At 34.3% G+C, this 16,095-nt stretch overlaps 1 protein-coding gene across 1 annotated transcript in view; it reads left to right on the top strand.

The window, feature by feature from the left end:
- LOC122034089 (protein SWEETIE-like) overlaps positions 1 to 16,095 on the top strand; it is a 51,143-nt gene that overhangs the window by 14,057 nt on the left and 20,991 nt on the right. The window contains exons 11-15 of the mRNA XM_042593217.1: positions 8,207 to 8,275; positions 12,619 to 12,744; positions 14,247 to 14,350; positions 15,645 to 15,777; positions 15,882 to 15,988. Coding sequence (XP_042449151.1) covers positions 8,207 to 8,275; positions 12,619 to 12,744; positions 14,247 to 14,350; positions 15,645 to 15,777; positions 15,882 to 15,988 — 539 coding nt within the window. The remainder of the gene's footprint in view (positions 1 to 8,206; positions 8,276 to 12,618; positions 12,745 to 14,246; positions 14,351 to 15,644; positions 15,778 to 15,881; positions 15,989 to 16,095) is intronic.

Below are 16,095 nucleotides of genomic sequence, written 5' to 3'. Positions count from 1 at the left end.
TAGTGAAGAGTATACTCGGTGAGTCAAAGGACATGCACCACTAAGTAAGGAATCTTGGTGGTGGAATGAGAAAATATAAGAGAAAGTGAAGGAAAAACGAATAGCTTATCAAGAATTATATATTTGTAAGAACGAGGAAAACTTAAAAAAATATACAATAACCAAGAAAGAAGCTAAGAAAGTAGTGAGTGAAGCAAAAAATGAAACTTTTGAACGATTATTTCAAAAATTGGATACAAAGAAGGGGAAAGAGACATTATAGAATAGCTAAAGTGAGAGAAAGGAAAACAAGACATCTTAGCCAAAGAAAATGTATTAAAGATGAATGTAATAGGGTATTAGTAAATGATGGAGAAATAAAAGAGGTATTTTCATCAACTTTTTAATGAATGTTTAGGTGACTAATTTAACTTAGGTAATTTAAATAGGTCAAATGAGCATAGAAATTTTAATTTTTATAGTAGAATTCAAACTTCAGAAGTAAAACAAACTTTAAATGAGATGCACAACAAAAAAAGCCGTTGGATCAGATGATATTCCGATAGAGGTATGAAAGTGCATAGGGAAACAAGGTATTGAATGTCTTATAAAATTATTTAACATGATATTGAAAATAAAAAAAAAATGCCTGATCAATGGAGGATAAGTATTTTAGTTTCCTTATATAAGAACAAGGGAGACGTACAAAATTGTGCAAACTATAGGGGTATTAAACTAATGAGTTATACTATGAAATTTTGGGAAAAAGTAATAGAAAAAAGATTAAGAAAGAAGACTAAACTGATCGAAAATCAATTTGGGTTCATGCTTGGAAGGTCGACAATAGAAGCTACTCATCTTCTTAGACAATTAATTGAAAAATATCAAGAGTAAAAATAAGATCTACACATGATATTCATTGACTTAGAAAAAACTTATGATAGAGTCCCAAGAGAAATTATATGGAGAATTTTAGAAAAGAGAGGTGTTAACGTAACATATATTGAACTAATTAAGGATATGTACGAGGATGTAACGACCAGAGTAAAGACTTCAGGCGGAGTAACAGAAGCATTTCCAATAAAGATAAGGTTACATCAAGGATCAACTCTAAGTTTCTATCTTTTTACACTAATTATGGACGAACTCACTGCGAACATTCAAGACATAGTATTGTGGTGCATGCTGTTTGCAGATGATATTATTTTGGTAGATGAAAACGTGAAGGAATAAATATTAAACTAGAATCTTGGCGGGAACAGAAGGGAAAGTTTTTAAGCTTAGTAGATTAAAGATAGAATATATGGAATTTAAGTTTAGCAATATTAGAAGTAATGCGACAATTGTTAAGATAGGAGCGGACGAGTTGCCCGGAATCGAGAGATTTAAATATTTAAGATCATTTTTGCAAAATGATGGAGGGATTGAGAGAGATGCCTTATATAAAATACAAGCAGGATGGTTGAAATGGAGGGGAGCGTCGAGTGTTTTATGTGATCGTAAAGTACCTCTTAAACTTAAAGATAAGTTTTATAAAACCCAGTTAGACCTGTTATGTTATATGGAGCTGAATGTTGGGCTATTACTCGAGCACATGAGCAGAAGATAAGAGTTGCAGAGATAAGGATGTTAAGGTAGATGTGTGGACATACGAGGATGGACAAAATAAGAAATGAGAGCATTAGAAAGAAAGTCGGAGTTGCATCTATTGAGAAAAAACTCTGAGAGACATGTTTAAGATGGTACAGACATCTACTTAGACGACCAATAAATGCTCCAGTTAGGCGATGTGAAACTATGATAAACATGCATATCAAACGAGCAAGAGGAAGACTAAAAAAGACTTGGTTAACAACAATAAAGCAATAAAATTTATTTAAATATAGATGATGATATAGTAGGAGATAGAGCTCAATGACGTAAAATGATTCATACAGCCGACCCCATCTAGTGGGAAAAAGCTTGGTTGTTGTTGTTGTACACACGTGAATAGTAAAAATTGTGACAGTAAAATTGTGAATAGTAAATTGAAACAATAATTATGAACTATAGTTGTAAATAGTAAATTAAAACAACAATTGTAAATAGTAAATTGAACTTGTGATAGTAATTAAAATTATGAACAGTATATTGAAACAGTAATTATGAACTGTACTTGTAAACAGTAAATTAAAACCGTATTTGTGAATAGTAAATTAAACTTGTGACAGTAATTAATAGTAAATTAAAATAGTAATTGTGAACAGTAATTGTGAATAGTAAATTAAACTTGTGATAGTAAAAATTGTTAATAATAATCGTGAATTGTAATTAAAATTGTGAATCGTAAATTAAAGAGTAATTGTGCACAGAATAGAGTGGGTTATGCACTATTCTTCCTTTCAGTGAGCCTCACCGGTAGAGAAAAATATACTTGCAATCCCAACTTCTCTGTTGCTGTATGAGAGACTAACCCTCGCACCTTAGATAATCTGCATAGGTTTTACGCAAGAATTCTCATATAGTTATTGTTCGCACTAGGATAGTTAGAGAAGGAATGAGGAAGGAAAAATAACAAAACGGAAGAAATATGCCATAGGTCGCTATTTTTTTTATTTGTTCATAGCAACGATATTCACAAACATATACAGACAATATAAATATAGAAACTACCAACAAACTAAAGACGAACAAGATTGACAGAAATATTTACAGATTGAGACTGCTTACATGGATAAACGAAAGGAAAGAAAGGAAAGACTACTTATAGACTGGACTGAAAAACTAAAGGGTTGCTAGACGCTTGCTTGGGGGGCAGCCTACTGAGCAAGGGTTGGAGAGGGCTTTTATAGAAGAGGGAGAGGGGGATGTTCCTTATTGGAGAAGGAACAGATTCCTCGCGTGAGTACATAGCATGGCCTGGGTAAAGGAGGAAAAGATTCTTTGAGGATGAGAAGGAATAGCTGTAAAGTAGAGAAGGACGAGAGTAGTGGAGCTGTAAAGTTAGTGGAAAAGGACAATAGAGTGGGTCCTATAATTCCATCATGTTGGCTAGGTTTTGCTCGCTGACAAAATCCAATGATAGAGTAGAATTCTTTCTTTGGGCGTCTTGGAATTGGGCTGAAGATCTTTGGGCAGAACTTTGAGCCTCATGTCCAGTTGTAGATGTATCTTGAGCTGCATATTGTTCCTGGGTTGTATGTTGTTACGACCTGGCTAAGGATGCTCGGTATGCTAAGGAGCTCGGTATGTTTCAGAGGATAGAGCAGAACTTGCTAGTCGTTTAGTGGCCCATCTGTCAACCTTCCCTTGGTACTGTTGTAGTCAGGTTGAGTGTTGTGTTGTAAAAGAGAAAGGAAAGAATCTAGTACCCATGCCTCTAGACCAGTATATTTTCTCTGTGTATGTTTCTTCGGATAGGAGGTACTCACATGGGTCTTCTAATTTATCCCATGACCACTTAGCTTCGTGAACCGTAGCTCTCCAATGTTTTAGTTGATTTGATAAAGAGGAGAAAGCTTCCCATTCTATGTTAAAATCAGAAGTATAGTCATCAAACTCTGATTGTCAGGTATTGAGTTCGTCAATGTCAATTTTAATGAGGTGTCGAGCAAGTTCTATTTTTAAGCCGACCCATTCTGGAGGTGAACTTTCTAAAGTACAGATGACAAATGTCTCTTCTAGAAGCTTCTTCTAGAGTTAAAGAGATAATTTGTCTAAATTTCTTTGGAAAGTCCGGGAGGGACCCCTAGTTTGTAGAGCAAGTCATAGTCCATTAAGAGGAACGGAGTAATTACTGTAGGCATGGGTGATGCTGGTATTAAATCTGCCATTCAAGGCTCTAATGTTCCTAACCCTGATGAGGCCGTCCCTAGTTTTGTTTCTGGTGCTATGGCTAAAGCTGGTAAAGGACTTCTTGAAGGTACGTTGCAGGCTGGCACTTCTGCCGTTTCTGATAAGTTGCTTGATTTGGTTGGACTTGGTGGCAAGTCTGCCGCTGATATATAGAATTATCATCTGGAATAGTGTTGTGGATGATATATAGAAATAATTAATAACCAATGCTGTAGCCACATCCACACAAAGGCATTCAGAAGCAGTTTTGTTGGGTCTTCCCAATATTATTCTAGATGATATTTCTATATATATATATGAGACGCCTTGCAGAAGACTTTACTTTTCCAATCTTTGTTGAATTATGCGAAACTTTAAAGATTTTACACCAACAGAAGATCTCAAAAGGGATGACAATCATTTATGAAGGAGAAAGCAACCCCAAGCTTAAATGCCACAAACGCAACAAAATTTATAGAACTTCAGAAAAATATGGGTGTCAATGCAACCTCTTATACGCCTTCCGAAAAGTACATATAAACATGGACACATATGAACCACCAACAATTAAAGGAAGAGTAATTACTCTGTTCCTCTTAATGGACTATGACTTGCTCTACAAACTATGAGATGATCCAGACTCCCTTCGGGACTTTCTAAAGAAACTTGGACAAATCATCTCTTTAGCTCTAGAAGAAGAAGAAGAGATATTTGCCATTTGTACTTTAGAAAGTTCATCTCCAGAATAGGTCGGCTTAAAAATAGAGCCTGCTCGACACTTCATTAAAATTGACATTGACGAACTCAATACCCGATAATCGGAGTTTGATGACTATACTTCTGATTTTGAGATAGAATGGGAAGCTTTCTCCTCTTTATCATAACAATAAAACATTGAAAAGCTATAGTTCAAGGAGCTAAGTGGTCATAAGATTCAAATGAGTATCTCCTAGCCGGAGAAACATACACAGAGAAAATATATTGGCCTAGAGACATGGGTACCAGATTCTTTCCTTTCTCTTTTACAACATAACATTTAACCTTACTGCAACACTACTAAGGGAAGGCTGACGGATGGACCACTAATGACAAGTTCCGCTCTATCCTCCAGAGCATCCTTAGCCAGGTTGCAACAACATACAACCCAGGAATAATATGCATCTCAAGATACATCTACATCTGGGCATGAGGCCCAAAGTTCTGCCCAAGGATCTTTAGCCCAGTTCCAGGACGCCCAAGGAACGAATTCTACTCCATCATTGGATTTTGTTAGCGAGCAAAACCTAGCCAACATGATGGAATTATAGGGACCCACTCTATTGTCCTTTTCCACTTAACTTTATTGCTCCACTACTCTCAGTGGAATCATCCTTATCTACTTTTACAACTATTCCTTCTCATCCTCAAAGAATCTTTTCCTCCTTTACCCAGGCCACGCTAAGAACTCATGGGAGGAATCTATTCCTTCTCCACTAAGGAACATCCCCCTCTTCTATAAAAACCCTCTCCAACCCTTGCTCAGCAGGCTGCCCCCCTAGCAACCCTTTAGTTTTTCAGTCCAGTCTGTAAGTAGTCTTTCCTTTCTTTCCTTTCTTTCATCCGTGTAAGCAGTCTCAGTCTGTAAATATTTTTGCCAGTCTTGTTCGTCTTTGGTTTGTTGGTAGTTTCTATGTTTATATTGTCTGTGTATGTTTGTGAATATCGTTGGTATGAACAAATTAAAAAAAAAGAGTGGCCTATGACATATTTTTGCTGGTCCGCTATTTTCCCTTCCTCAGTCCTTATCTAAGTACCCTAGTACAAACAGTAAGTATATTTACTATATGAGAATTCTTGTGCAAAACCTATGCAGACTATTTAAGATGAGAGGGTCAGCCTCTCACACACCAACAGAGAAGTCGGGGTTGTAAGTATATTTTTATTCATATTTTTTTTTACTGTCACAAGTTCAATTTACTATTTACAATTACTGTTTAATTTATAGTTCATAATTACTGTTTAAATTTATTATTCATAATTTTCATTTCTATTCATAATTACCGTTCACAATTTTTATTGTTCACATATTATTACAAACAGTAATTGTGAACATGAAATTGAAATGGTAATTGTGAACACTAAGCCATATGTAAAGCAAAATAAAAAATTGAATAATTTATACCGATAAATCAAAATTGTAAGAAAACACAGTTAGTTTATAATTAGTATCATACCTACATTCTAAAAATTAATAAGATAACTAATGCCAATGAATAACCAATAGAAAAATAAATTTTTTAGACATGCATGGACTACCTGGGTCACTTAGGTGGACGACTTTGGCTGTCTAGGTGGATCACATGAGCTGCTTAGGTTGACTACTACGGTTGCTTAGGCTATCTACCTAGGTCACTTTAAAAATAATCTCTTAATAGTTTTTGACAAAATTGCTTAAGCGACCTGTGCAGTCGCTTTTTAAAACAATGCTAAGAGCTACATATTCAAAGAAATTAATTGGAAATGCATTACATTGTACTGGATTTGTATTTTGGAAAACTAAGGTGATCTTGCCCATATAGTGTAGATTCCTATTTGAGTTACAATGACATTCACCGGAAGGAGGAGAGAAAGAGAGTCTTTTTGTGCCTTGCTTGAATCACAACTCTATATGCTTGAGAACCACTTGCATTGGAATACTTAATCCTCTCTAATGTGGCAAAAGGCGATTCGCTCGCCTCCAATGCCTCCTCCAACCCATCCCTAGGAAACTGTGTTGGGTAAACTTTTTAACGTGACTGACCCATCGCAGAGCGGCCCCATACTTCAAAAACCCCCGAAGGGATTTTTTGGAGAGGCACAGTATCACACTGTTGCTAAGAGGACTTGGACACGACACCGTAGGCAACAATATTTTGCTAAGAGGGCTCGAACTTGACATCTCAGGCAACAGGTGTCTCCATGCTTGCCACTAGGACAAAGGTATTTTGACGTAAAATTATGTTGGGTAAACTTTTAAACGTGACTGGCCCTACTGCAGAGCGGCCCCATACTCTAGAAACCCCTGAAGGGATTTTTTTGAGAGATATAGTACCACACTGTTGCTAAGAGGGCTCGGACACGGCACCGTAGCAACATTAATACGTTGCTAAGAGGGCTTGAACCCGACACCTTAGGCAACAAGTGTCTCCATGCTTGCCACTAGGACAGAGGCACTTTGACTACTCAATCCTCTCTAAGAATGAGGTGTTAATTGAGAGAGAATACAATAATCTCATTCTTGACAACCTCACCCTTGAGCAGCTTTTATGTGAATTATAATCAAGACCCAAGTAAACTAGTATAATATAAATATCAATCATATAATTTTGCTACACAATATATATATTGTGATCTAGTATTATTTAGTCACTCTATCGAGAAGTATTATATTCTTTATTTGCTAACAATTTTATTTTATTAATAAATATGATTCATTAATATATTGAAGAATGTATGACGTAGACAATAACTGCACTAAAATAGCTATTTTTTACTAATGCAATATGATAAGACCAAGCATTTAGTTGTATGATTTGAGGAACACTTGGTTTGTTATTGATCCAAAATTGGTTACAAAAATTGCCTATGATTTTTTGGCATATAGACATTGCACATCAATTTTGTGTTAAAGTATTGCATTACATTAGAGCTACTGATCAAAACATGGATAATGCTTTTTTTTTTTTTTGCTTGTCAAGAGTAGCTTTTATTATTGAAAATTTTCTTACTGCATGCTTATTCCTTGCTTGACTTGGGCTGGATTCATCCTTCGTAGATATAAATTTTCATGTCCTGTTAGACTTTTGGTGTTGTGTCCAGCTGACACTCTCCCAAATGTGCTGAGATGAATTCATACAAGTTTTTATTATATATGTCATCCATTTGGCTTGTGTACTTATAATTTAAGTTACTCAAGTTTTAATTTTGTTGCTTGACAAACTTTCTAATGGGTTAAAGCATGTAATTCAAATAAGTTATTTATTTAATCTAATTTAACTTATTTTTTCTACTTTCAGTAACATTATAGTATAATGATTTTTGTTCATTTTTTACTTTAATGCTTGATGAGATGAATTAACAAAGGTTGTTTGAATTTACCTTATTGCATGTCAAAATGTGATGGAGCTTGTTATGTTGGCATTGTGGAACGTTCACTAGAATGGGTGGCACAATAAAAATTACTTATGCCGATTAGTATGTAATATTTTGTTAATTTACCAATATGGTACATTTTGATCTTGTGCTCAACACAACAAACATTACAAATCATGATTATTAAACATCCCTTATTTATTTATTTCTCCTGAATCATGCATCCATGTTCCGGGACCATTATTTCTGTGCCCATATGTTATCAGTTCTTGCATATTATTTTGACAGTTATTGAATTCTGCAGGTTCCTCTTGAATTTAAAAATATCCTTGATAACACAGTTGTGGCAGCCTTATCCGATTCTTCATTACAGGTAATTTATTTTTTCTCCATGGTTCTTGGCTCGAGTCTTGTGTAACTTATTCAAGAAAGTTTGACTTATATGATATATCTATACATGTATTTATTTATTTGGAAAGGAAGGCCAAAACCTATCCAAATTGGAGTTAAATATTTACAGGTTATAGTAGAAGAATGTAATGTTCAGAGTAGTTAATTGATCCCACCCGTATTCAAACATCTTGAGTAGCCAATTGAAAACACGAGTAGCAGAGCTATGCTGTCTCACTGAATTTCTTTTGTCAGCATGATTGCTATGAAGATATTGACATGCTATCATGCCTCACACATCAGTTTATTAAGGCAATACTGCCATTTTCTCTCCGAATACAATAACAACAACCACCATAACCATCAAGCCTTATCTCACTAGGTGGAGTCGACTATATAGATCTTTTTACTCCATTGGGCTTTATCCCCTACTATATCATCATCTATATTTAAATAAATTTTATCTTGTTTTATTGTTGCTAATCAAGTCTTTTTTGGTCATCCTCGCTTGATATTCATATTTGTTATAATTTCACATCTCCTAACTGGAGTATTTATTGGTCGTCTAAGTACATGTTCGTACCATCTTAAACGTATTTCTCAGAGTTTTCCCCAAATATATGTAACCCTAACTTTCTCTCTAATGTTTTCATTTCTTATCCTGTCCATCCCCGTATGTCCACACACATCTTAATATCCTTATTTCTATAATTTTCATCTTCTTCTCATGTGCTTGAGTTAGTCTAACACTCAGTTCCATATAACATAATAAGTCTCACTGCCATTTTGTACCCAAGTTTTAGATACACTTTACGATCACATAAAACACCCAATGTTCTTCATTTTAACTATCATGCTTGTATTTTATATAAGACATCTCTCTAAATCTCTCTATCTTTTTGCCTAAATACTTAAAGTTCTATAATTCATCACCTCTTATCTTAAAAATTATCTGATTATGTCTAATATTGTTAAACTTAAATTTCATATATTATGTCTTTACTCTACTAAGCCTAAAACCTTTTTCTTTCAATCCCACCAAGATTGGAGTTTAATGTACCATGGTATTGTGTCTTGGATGTGTCTAATAAGTTCGTGCATGATTAGTGTAAAAAGATATGAACTTAGAGCTGATTCTTGATGCAATCCTATTTTTATGGGAAGCACTTTGGTTAATTATCATGTATATCTTTAATTAATTCAATATATGCTTAGTCTAATACCTCTCTTTTCTAGAATTCTTCATATAATTTCTCGTGGGATTATATTATAAGCTTTTTCTAAGTCAATAGATACCATGTGTGGATCTTACTTTTGTTCTTGATACTTTTCAATTAGTTGCTTGACTATCCAAGTATGAATCCAAATTAATTTTCGATCACTGTGGTCTCTTTTCTGAATTTTTTTATATTATTTTTTCCCAAAATTTCATGGTATGACTCATTAGTTTAATACCCTATAGTTTATAAAATTTTGTATGTCTCATTTGTTCTTATATAAGGGAACTAGAATACTTACCTTCCATTGATTAGATATTTTTTTATTTTTAATATCAAATTAAATAAGTCTGTAAGTCATTCAATACCTTACCTCTATTTGAGTCCAACTGTGTTTTAATTTTGCATCCCATTTAACGCTTATTTTACTTCTGAAGTTGAAGTTGAATTCTATGATAAACATTTAAATTTTTATACTAAATTACTTAAGTTAAGTTTGTTACCTAAACCTTCATTAAAAAAATGAAAATATCTCTTCCACCGCTCTTTTATTTCCTCATCATTTACTAGTATCTTATTGCATTCATCTTTAATACATCTTATTTGGATAAAATTCCTGGTCTTCCTCTTTCTCTTTTAGCTATTTTGTAAATGTATTTTTTCCATTCTTTTGTATCTAATTTTTGATATAAGCATTTAAAAGTTTTTTTTTTTTTATTTCATTCATTGTTTTTTAGCCTCTTCCTTGGCTCTGTATATATATATTTTAAAGTTTTCTTTGTTCTTACAAGTATATAATGTCTTATAAGCTGTTCGTTTTTCTTTCACTTTCTCCTGTTGTTTCTCATTCTACCACAAAGATTCTTTACTTAGCTGTGCATGTCCCTTTGACTCATACACTCTTGGTTACTATTTTTAACTTTGATACTATCTTATTCCATGTCGTATTCGAGTTGTCATATATGTCTTCTAATATTTGTACTCCTACCCTCTCCTTAACTATGTTTTGCTTCTCATCCTTTAACTTCTACCACTTAATTTTAGGAGTCGTGCATATTTTCCTTTATTGATTTTATGTTTGAGGCGTATATCCAATACTATCAACTTATATTGGGTAGTTAGGATAACCTTGCAATATTTACAAATCTTTATATCCTTTTTCCTAATAATAAAAAAGTCAATTTGTGATTTATTATTCCCACTTTTTAACATGACTACGTGACTAATTGTTCTTTTTTCTTAAAAAATGTATTAGTTAGTATAAGGTCATATGTTGTCACAAAATTCAATATAGTTTTTCCTTCTTCATTTCTTGTTCTAGACTCATAACCCATGCACCCTATTATATTCCTCTTGTATGTACTCCGACATATCTATTTAAATCTCCTCCTATTAAAATCATTTCGTTTAGCGGAATATTTTGTAATACCTCATTTAGGTCATCTCAAAACCTAGATTTAATGTCTTCATATAATCCTACTTGCATGTATGCTAATTACGTTAATAATTTCTTTCACCACTACTATTTTGAGAGCTATAATCCTATATCCTTTGTAACTACTCCTACAACTTCATCCTTTAACGAATTATCTACAGTAATATTTACTCCCTTTCTTATTTTACTCATTTCTGTGTACCATAACTTAAAATCCGAGTTCTCTATCATCTTTATCTTTTGTCCTATCCATTTTGTCTCTTGTACACATAAAATACTAATTCTTCTCCTAATCATCATATCTATTAGACTACTACCTTCATTACTTTAGCAGTGAGTGTTACTATATTCCGTGTTCTAAATTTTATACCATAAGTTTTTCTATTTTTCTATAATATTTGTTCTTATTAAACCTATGATGTGAGAACTCTTGTATATTTAATATTACATTCAAGTTCTTATGAAGATGTAGCTATCTGATATGTTATAGTCGGACTTGCAATGCGAACTCTTACATATTTAACACTATACTCGAGTTCTCATGGAAATGTAGTGGTTCTTATCGAGACATTATAGTCGAACCCACAACTTAGCATTATAATAGTTTGATGAATCTATTTTTTGAACATTTGCTTGAATTTAACGCTGGTTGATAACGTAACGCAACCCTCACCATTTCTCATCCGGGCTTGGGACGTGTCATGACGGACTTTTTTCTCTCCAAATATAATGCAAAATAACATTTTATATGTATTATTAAAATGGATCAAGTTCTAATACTTCCTTTCCAAACTAACTAATAAGATACAAGAGTACCAAAACGGGTAGGTATTAGATAACCAAATTAAAGTACCCAACTTCATATACATGTTTTATTTGGCCTAACCTAATTAATTCAAAACCTGGATTTTTTTATTTGCTATTCTAATTGGATCATACTATGTTCTAATTGTCCTATTCACTGTGACCCTATCTTGCATTTTGGGTTGGTATGTGTTATCAAGATAACCATATTGATGCTTCCTTGCCTATCATTATATCAATGATTAATATATTAGAGAGGAGAGACAAGAAAACATGATTAGTTTTTAAAATTAGACTATTTCTTCTATTCTCACCATGAGAAGCTTGTTAATCGTTCCGTTGGAACAAAAGGTGATATCGCTCACCCCAAGCGATCTAGTATCACTAGCCCTATTGCAAGATACATGCAGGTAAATCACGAGGGGCGTTTTTCCCTAGGGTAACGGCCATTTGCTCATGGGAGGTCAGACACCTAACGAGACATTTTGCACCCACTATAAATTGACCCCAAACCTATTGGAACAAACACCCATGCAAGTAACAACTATGGGGGCACTTGTTAATCATTCCGTGATTCGATGTCTGATATCTTTCAAATGCATTAGATGTCAAAATGTTGATGGCTATTGGGTGCAGTTCGTAAAATAGTCCAATGATACATAAGAATCTTGTATGTGGAAGCCCTTTCTAAAGTTGGCTATATCTTTCTAGCTCCCATGTCCTGGACTTTAGCAACAGAAGGCCTAGTCTTGGTCTTTTAGCATCTTTTCTCCAGTTTCTTTTTCTTAAATTTGTCAATTGTTTACTTTATTTATTTTTATCATTATTTGTGGTTACTCCTGTTGTATTTCTTGGATATTTTCTTTGTAGGTACGCATTGAATCTGCATTGACATTGCGTTCATTGGCAAAGGTTGATCCCACTTGTGTTGGTGGATTAATTTCATATGGTGTCACAACTTTACATGCGCTGAGAGAAGGCGGGTCTTTGGAAAAGGTAATCCTGGTTGGCTGGAAGATTTGTAACAGACATTCTAGATTATTTTATGCTTACATCCATGTTCTCAATTTTATTTTAACTCATTAATAAAAGTTCATTAGAACTAAAAATTTTTCTAGCATTGTTTCAAGTGAATGCATCGGTTTAAGAATTCTTTCTAAATTGTGACAAATAGTTTTGAGATGATAGAATGACAGTTATTGGTTCTGAATTGATACTATGCTTATTGTCTTTGATGTCTAATAATCGTCAAAGAATTTCACTGAAAAATTCCCTATGCTAATTTTAGAGTAACTGTCTGAGAGGCCAAGAATTGCTGAGGTATGCTTTATAATACTAGAGCAACTGATTGTGCTATTATCAAAATTTTCATCCAATGAAACTTTCAAAATTTAGAAACCAATTACTAATTTATTTTGTTAAGTTGACTAATTACTTTCAATTGTATGTAAGTTTTAAACTAAGCAAGCCAACCAGGATTGTTTTCTCGGGAGTATAATACAAACAAGAGATTGGACTAGTGAGGCTGACCTAAGGTGTAAGATTAAGGTATTCTATCTTATAACTTACTACCAAAACTAGTAGAGGCTATATTAATAGCAAGATTCAAAATCTTGAGCCGTGTTGAAGTTTAAGTCTTTGACTTGAATGTTATTGTTTCGGTATCGTGCCAATGTTTCGATTTATGCCGAAATTGGATACCACTAATGTCTTTTTTCTTTACTTTTTCTCTTTCCTTCTTCAACCTCCAATCTGTCATGACACTATGCATCAGAGCATCAATATGATATTGGAACGGTATCTTTCCGATCAAAGACTGAAATCAGGCTTGAGATTTTGAACCTTGGTGCCGAGTGGTCTCGAGTTTTGATAATTTACTGGAAGGATACGTTTTGACTATTTCGTTCGACATGGTATGAGATTTCAAACCATGATTAATAGTTGAACTATTTTAGTAACATATGAAGGCCCACTCCACGCTCACATGATTTACATATTTGTTACGCTAGCTATCAAGGCCTAACAACAACCCTCAACATTCTCTGGTTTTGGCCCATGCGTTGGCACTTTATTCTATCTTAAAACTTATGCATAGTAAAGTTGTAGTAAGAGATATATTAATATTGTTTGAAGGTCCTGAAGGTGAGGAGGTTTTCCCCACCTTATTGTACTTTACATTTTACAATGTTTATTACTTTCCATGTTTAAATTAATTTTGGTGGTCTTGCTGCTTTGCTGCATGTGTTTACTTCAGCGAATGAGATTTATCTGTCTACTGGATTATTGGCATTCTTTCTGTTTGTTAATCTTCTAGTTAAGTAGTTTTTTGTATCAGCAAACTCTCACAAAGCTTGAATAATTGTACGGTTCTACAATTTCTCCCATTTGCCTAGTGAGCTATATGTTCTTATAGATCATTTGCCACATATATTTCCTCTATTGTTTCTGAAACAAATTTTCCTGCTTTTGAGAAACTGACTTATCTTTTCAAAAAGTAGGGAACAAATTTGGATCTTGAGCTAAACTCTCTGCATGGGCAAGCCACACTCTTGGCAGCGCTTGTTTCAATCTCACCCAAGTTACTTCTTGGATATCCTGCAAGGTCATTGTTTAATCTCCCATGTTGTCATGTTTCAGAAGACTTCTATTTCTTAGCATGTTTGTATGTGACGATGATTTTTCAATACGTGTTCTACCTTTTATGGTTGTTGTCTAGCACTTCCAATATATCAATTCTCCCAAAACAGATACAAGACTTATCAAAGTTTAGCCTTTTTATTTAAACTTATGATTTTTATTAGTGTTTTTCATCATTAACACAATCCAAGTTGGCACTTTACCCAAATAACTATCTTGTTCCAACTTAATTTTTTTCCATCTGCATCAATTGTTCCATTGATATCATATGTGGGTGTTGTTTGCTATGTTTCCCCTGTTTGTTTCAGTCGCCTCCACCTTTATGGGAAGTAGTTTGCCTCCTCTCTTATGTCAGTTTACATGTCAAACTTAAAGTGAATTCTTGCTTATCTATGAAAACAAATCCGCTGAGGTTTTACACCATATGTCTTAATTGAGAGAATCAACCAAATTACCAAAGTTAAAGTCTCGGACTGTTTTAGAGTTTTGGTAGAGACCAGAACACTTTTATTTTGGTATTGTATCATTCTATTTTAGCTGGGTGTTGCTGATTCTAAGGAGGAGCAGGAGGGAAAAGAAGAAGAGTTGAAGGAAGAAGAGAATGAGAAAACTTGAGGGTTTCGGGCTTTAGTGGAGAATTACGGAAGACACTTGTGGCTTATTGAATCTCATGATGAAGATGGAAGACGCTTGTGGAAGAGCTTGCAATTCGGGTAGAGATTACTACGTAGGCTTGAGTTTCGTCCTTGTAGATACTCCTGATGAAGACTCGACGAAGTTTGCAATGAAGGCAAAAGCTCAAGAGGAAATCGTGATGAATGGGGAAGCTTGAATGGAGCTTGCGACAAAGGCATAAGGCTCGCGGCAGAGATGGAAGGCTTGAGCGAAGTTCAAGATGATGAAGGCGGAAGGATCACAACAAAAGCAAAAGGCTCAGAAGAACTAATCCACTAGCGTGGTGAGGTATAGGAGCTTCCTATGTGTCAATCAATAGGCAGAATGAAAATTTTCACTCATGTTGACTGACACAACTCACATTTGGAAGACTAGAATTAACTATATTGGGCTCAACCACTGTCTCACAAGCTAAAGTTACTAGCTCATCTGAGCTTTTGAACTCTTTTCAGTAGTCCACAACTCTCTCTATAATGTCATATTGAAAGTAATCAATGTTTCACAATATTAAATAGTATAAAAGTTTAATTGTGTAATGGCCTTATAGTCATTTTATTTATCTTAATCTAATATACCACTTGCAGGCTGCCTCATTCAGTCTTTCAAGTTTCAAAAAAGATGTTGAGTTCCTTCAGTCGTAACCCTCAAGCTGCAATTGTCGAAAAAGAGGCTGGCTGGTTGCTTTTAGCTTCTCTTGTAGCAAACATGCCAAAAGAGGTGCTCATGAAGCTTCTAGAAAGAATTTCTTCTTCTTCTTCTCCTTGTTCTTTTTTTGCATTGTCTTGCTTTTTTTGCTACCTTCAAGCTTATCATTTATGCAGGAATTGGAGGACCAAGTTTTCGATATTCTTTTACTTTGGGCTGGTCCCTTTGCTGGAAATCCAGAAGTTTACTTTAGGCAGACACAAGATTTGGCAGCTGAACTGCTGTAAACATGATTTATCATTCTTACAAATTACAATCCCTTATATATTTGTTAGTCCTATTTTGCATGCATGTTCTAGTGTTCTTATTATATTCCTTTTTTGACTAGAA

The sequence above is a fragment of the Zingiber officinale genome, chromosome 11B (assembly GCF_018446385.1).
Source record: "Zingiber officinale cultivar Zhangliang chromosome 11B, Zo_v1.1, whole genome shotgun sequence".
In the NCBI taxonomy this organism is placed as follows: domain Eukaryota; kingdom Viridiplantae; phylum Streptophyta; class Magnoliopsida; order Zingiberales; family Zingiberaceae; genus Zingiber; species Zingiber officinale.
This window is presented reverse-complemented; position numbering and strand designations above follow the sequence as displayed.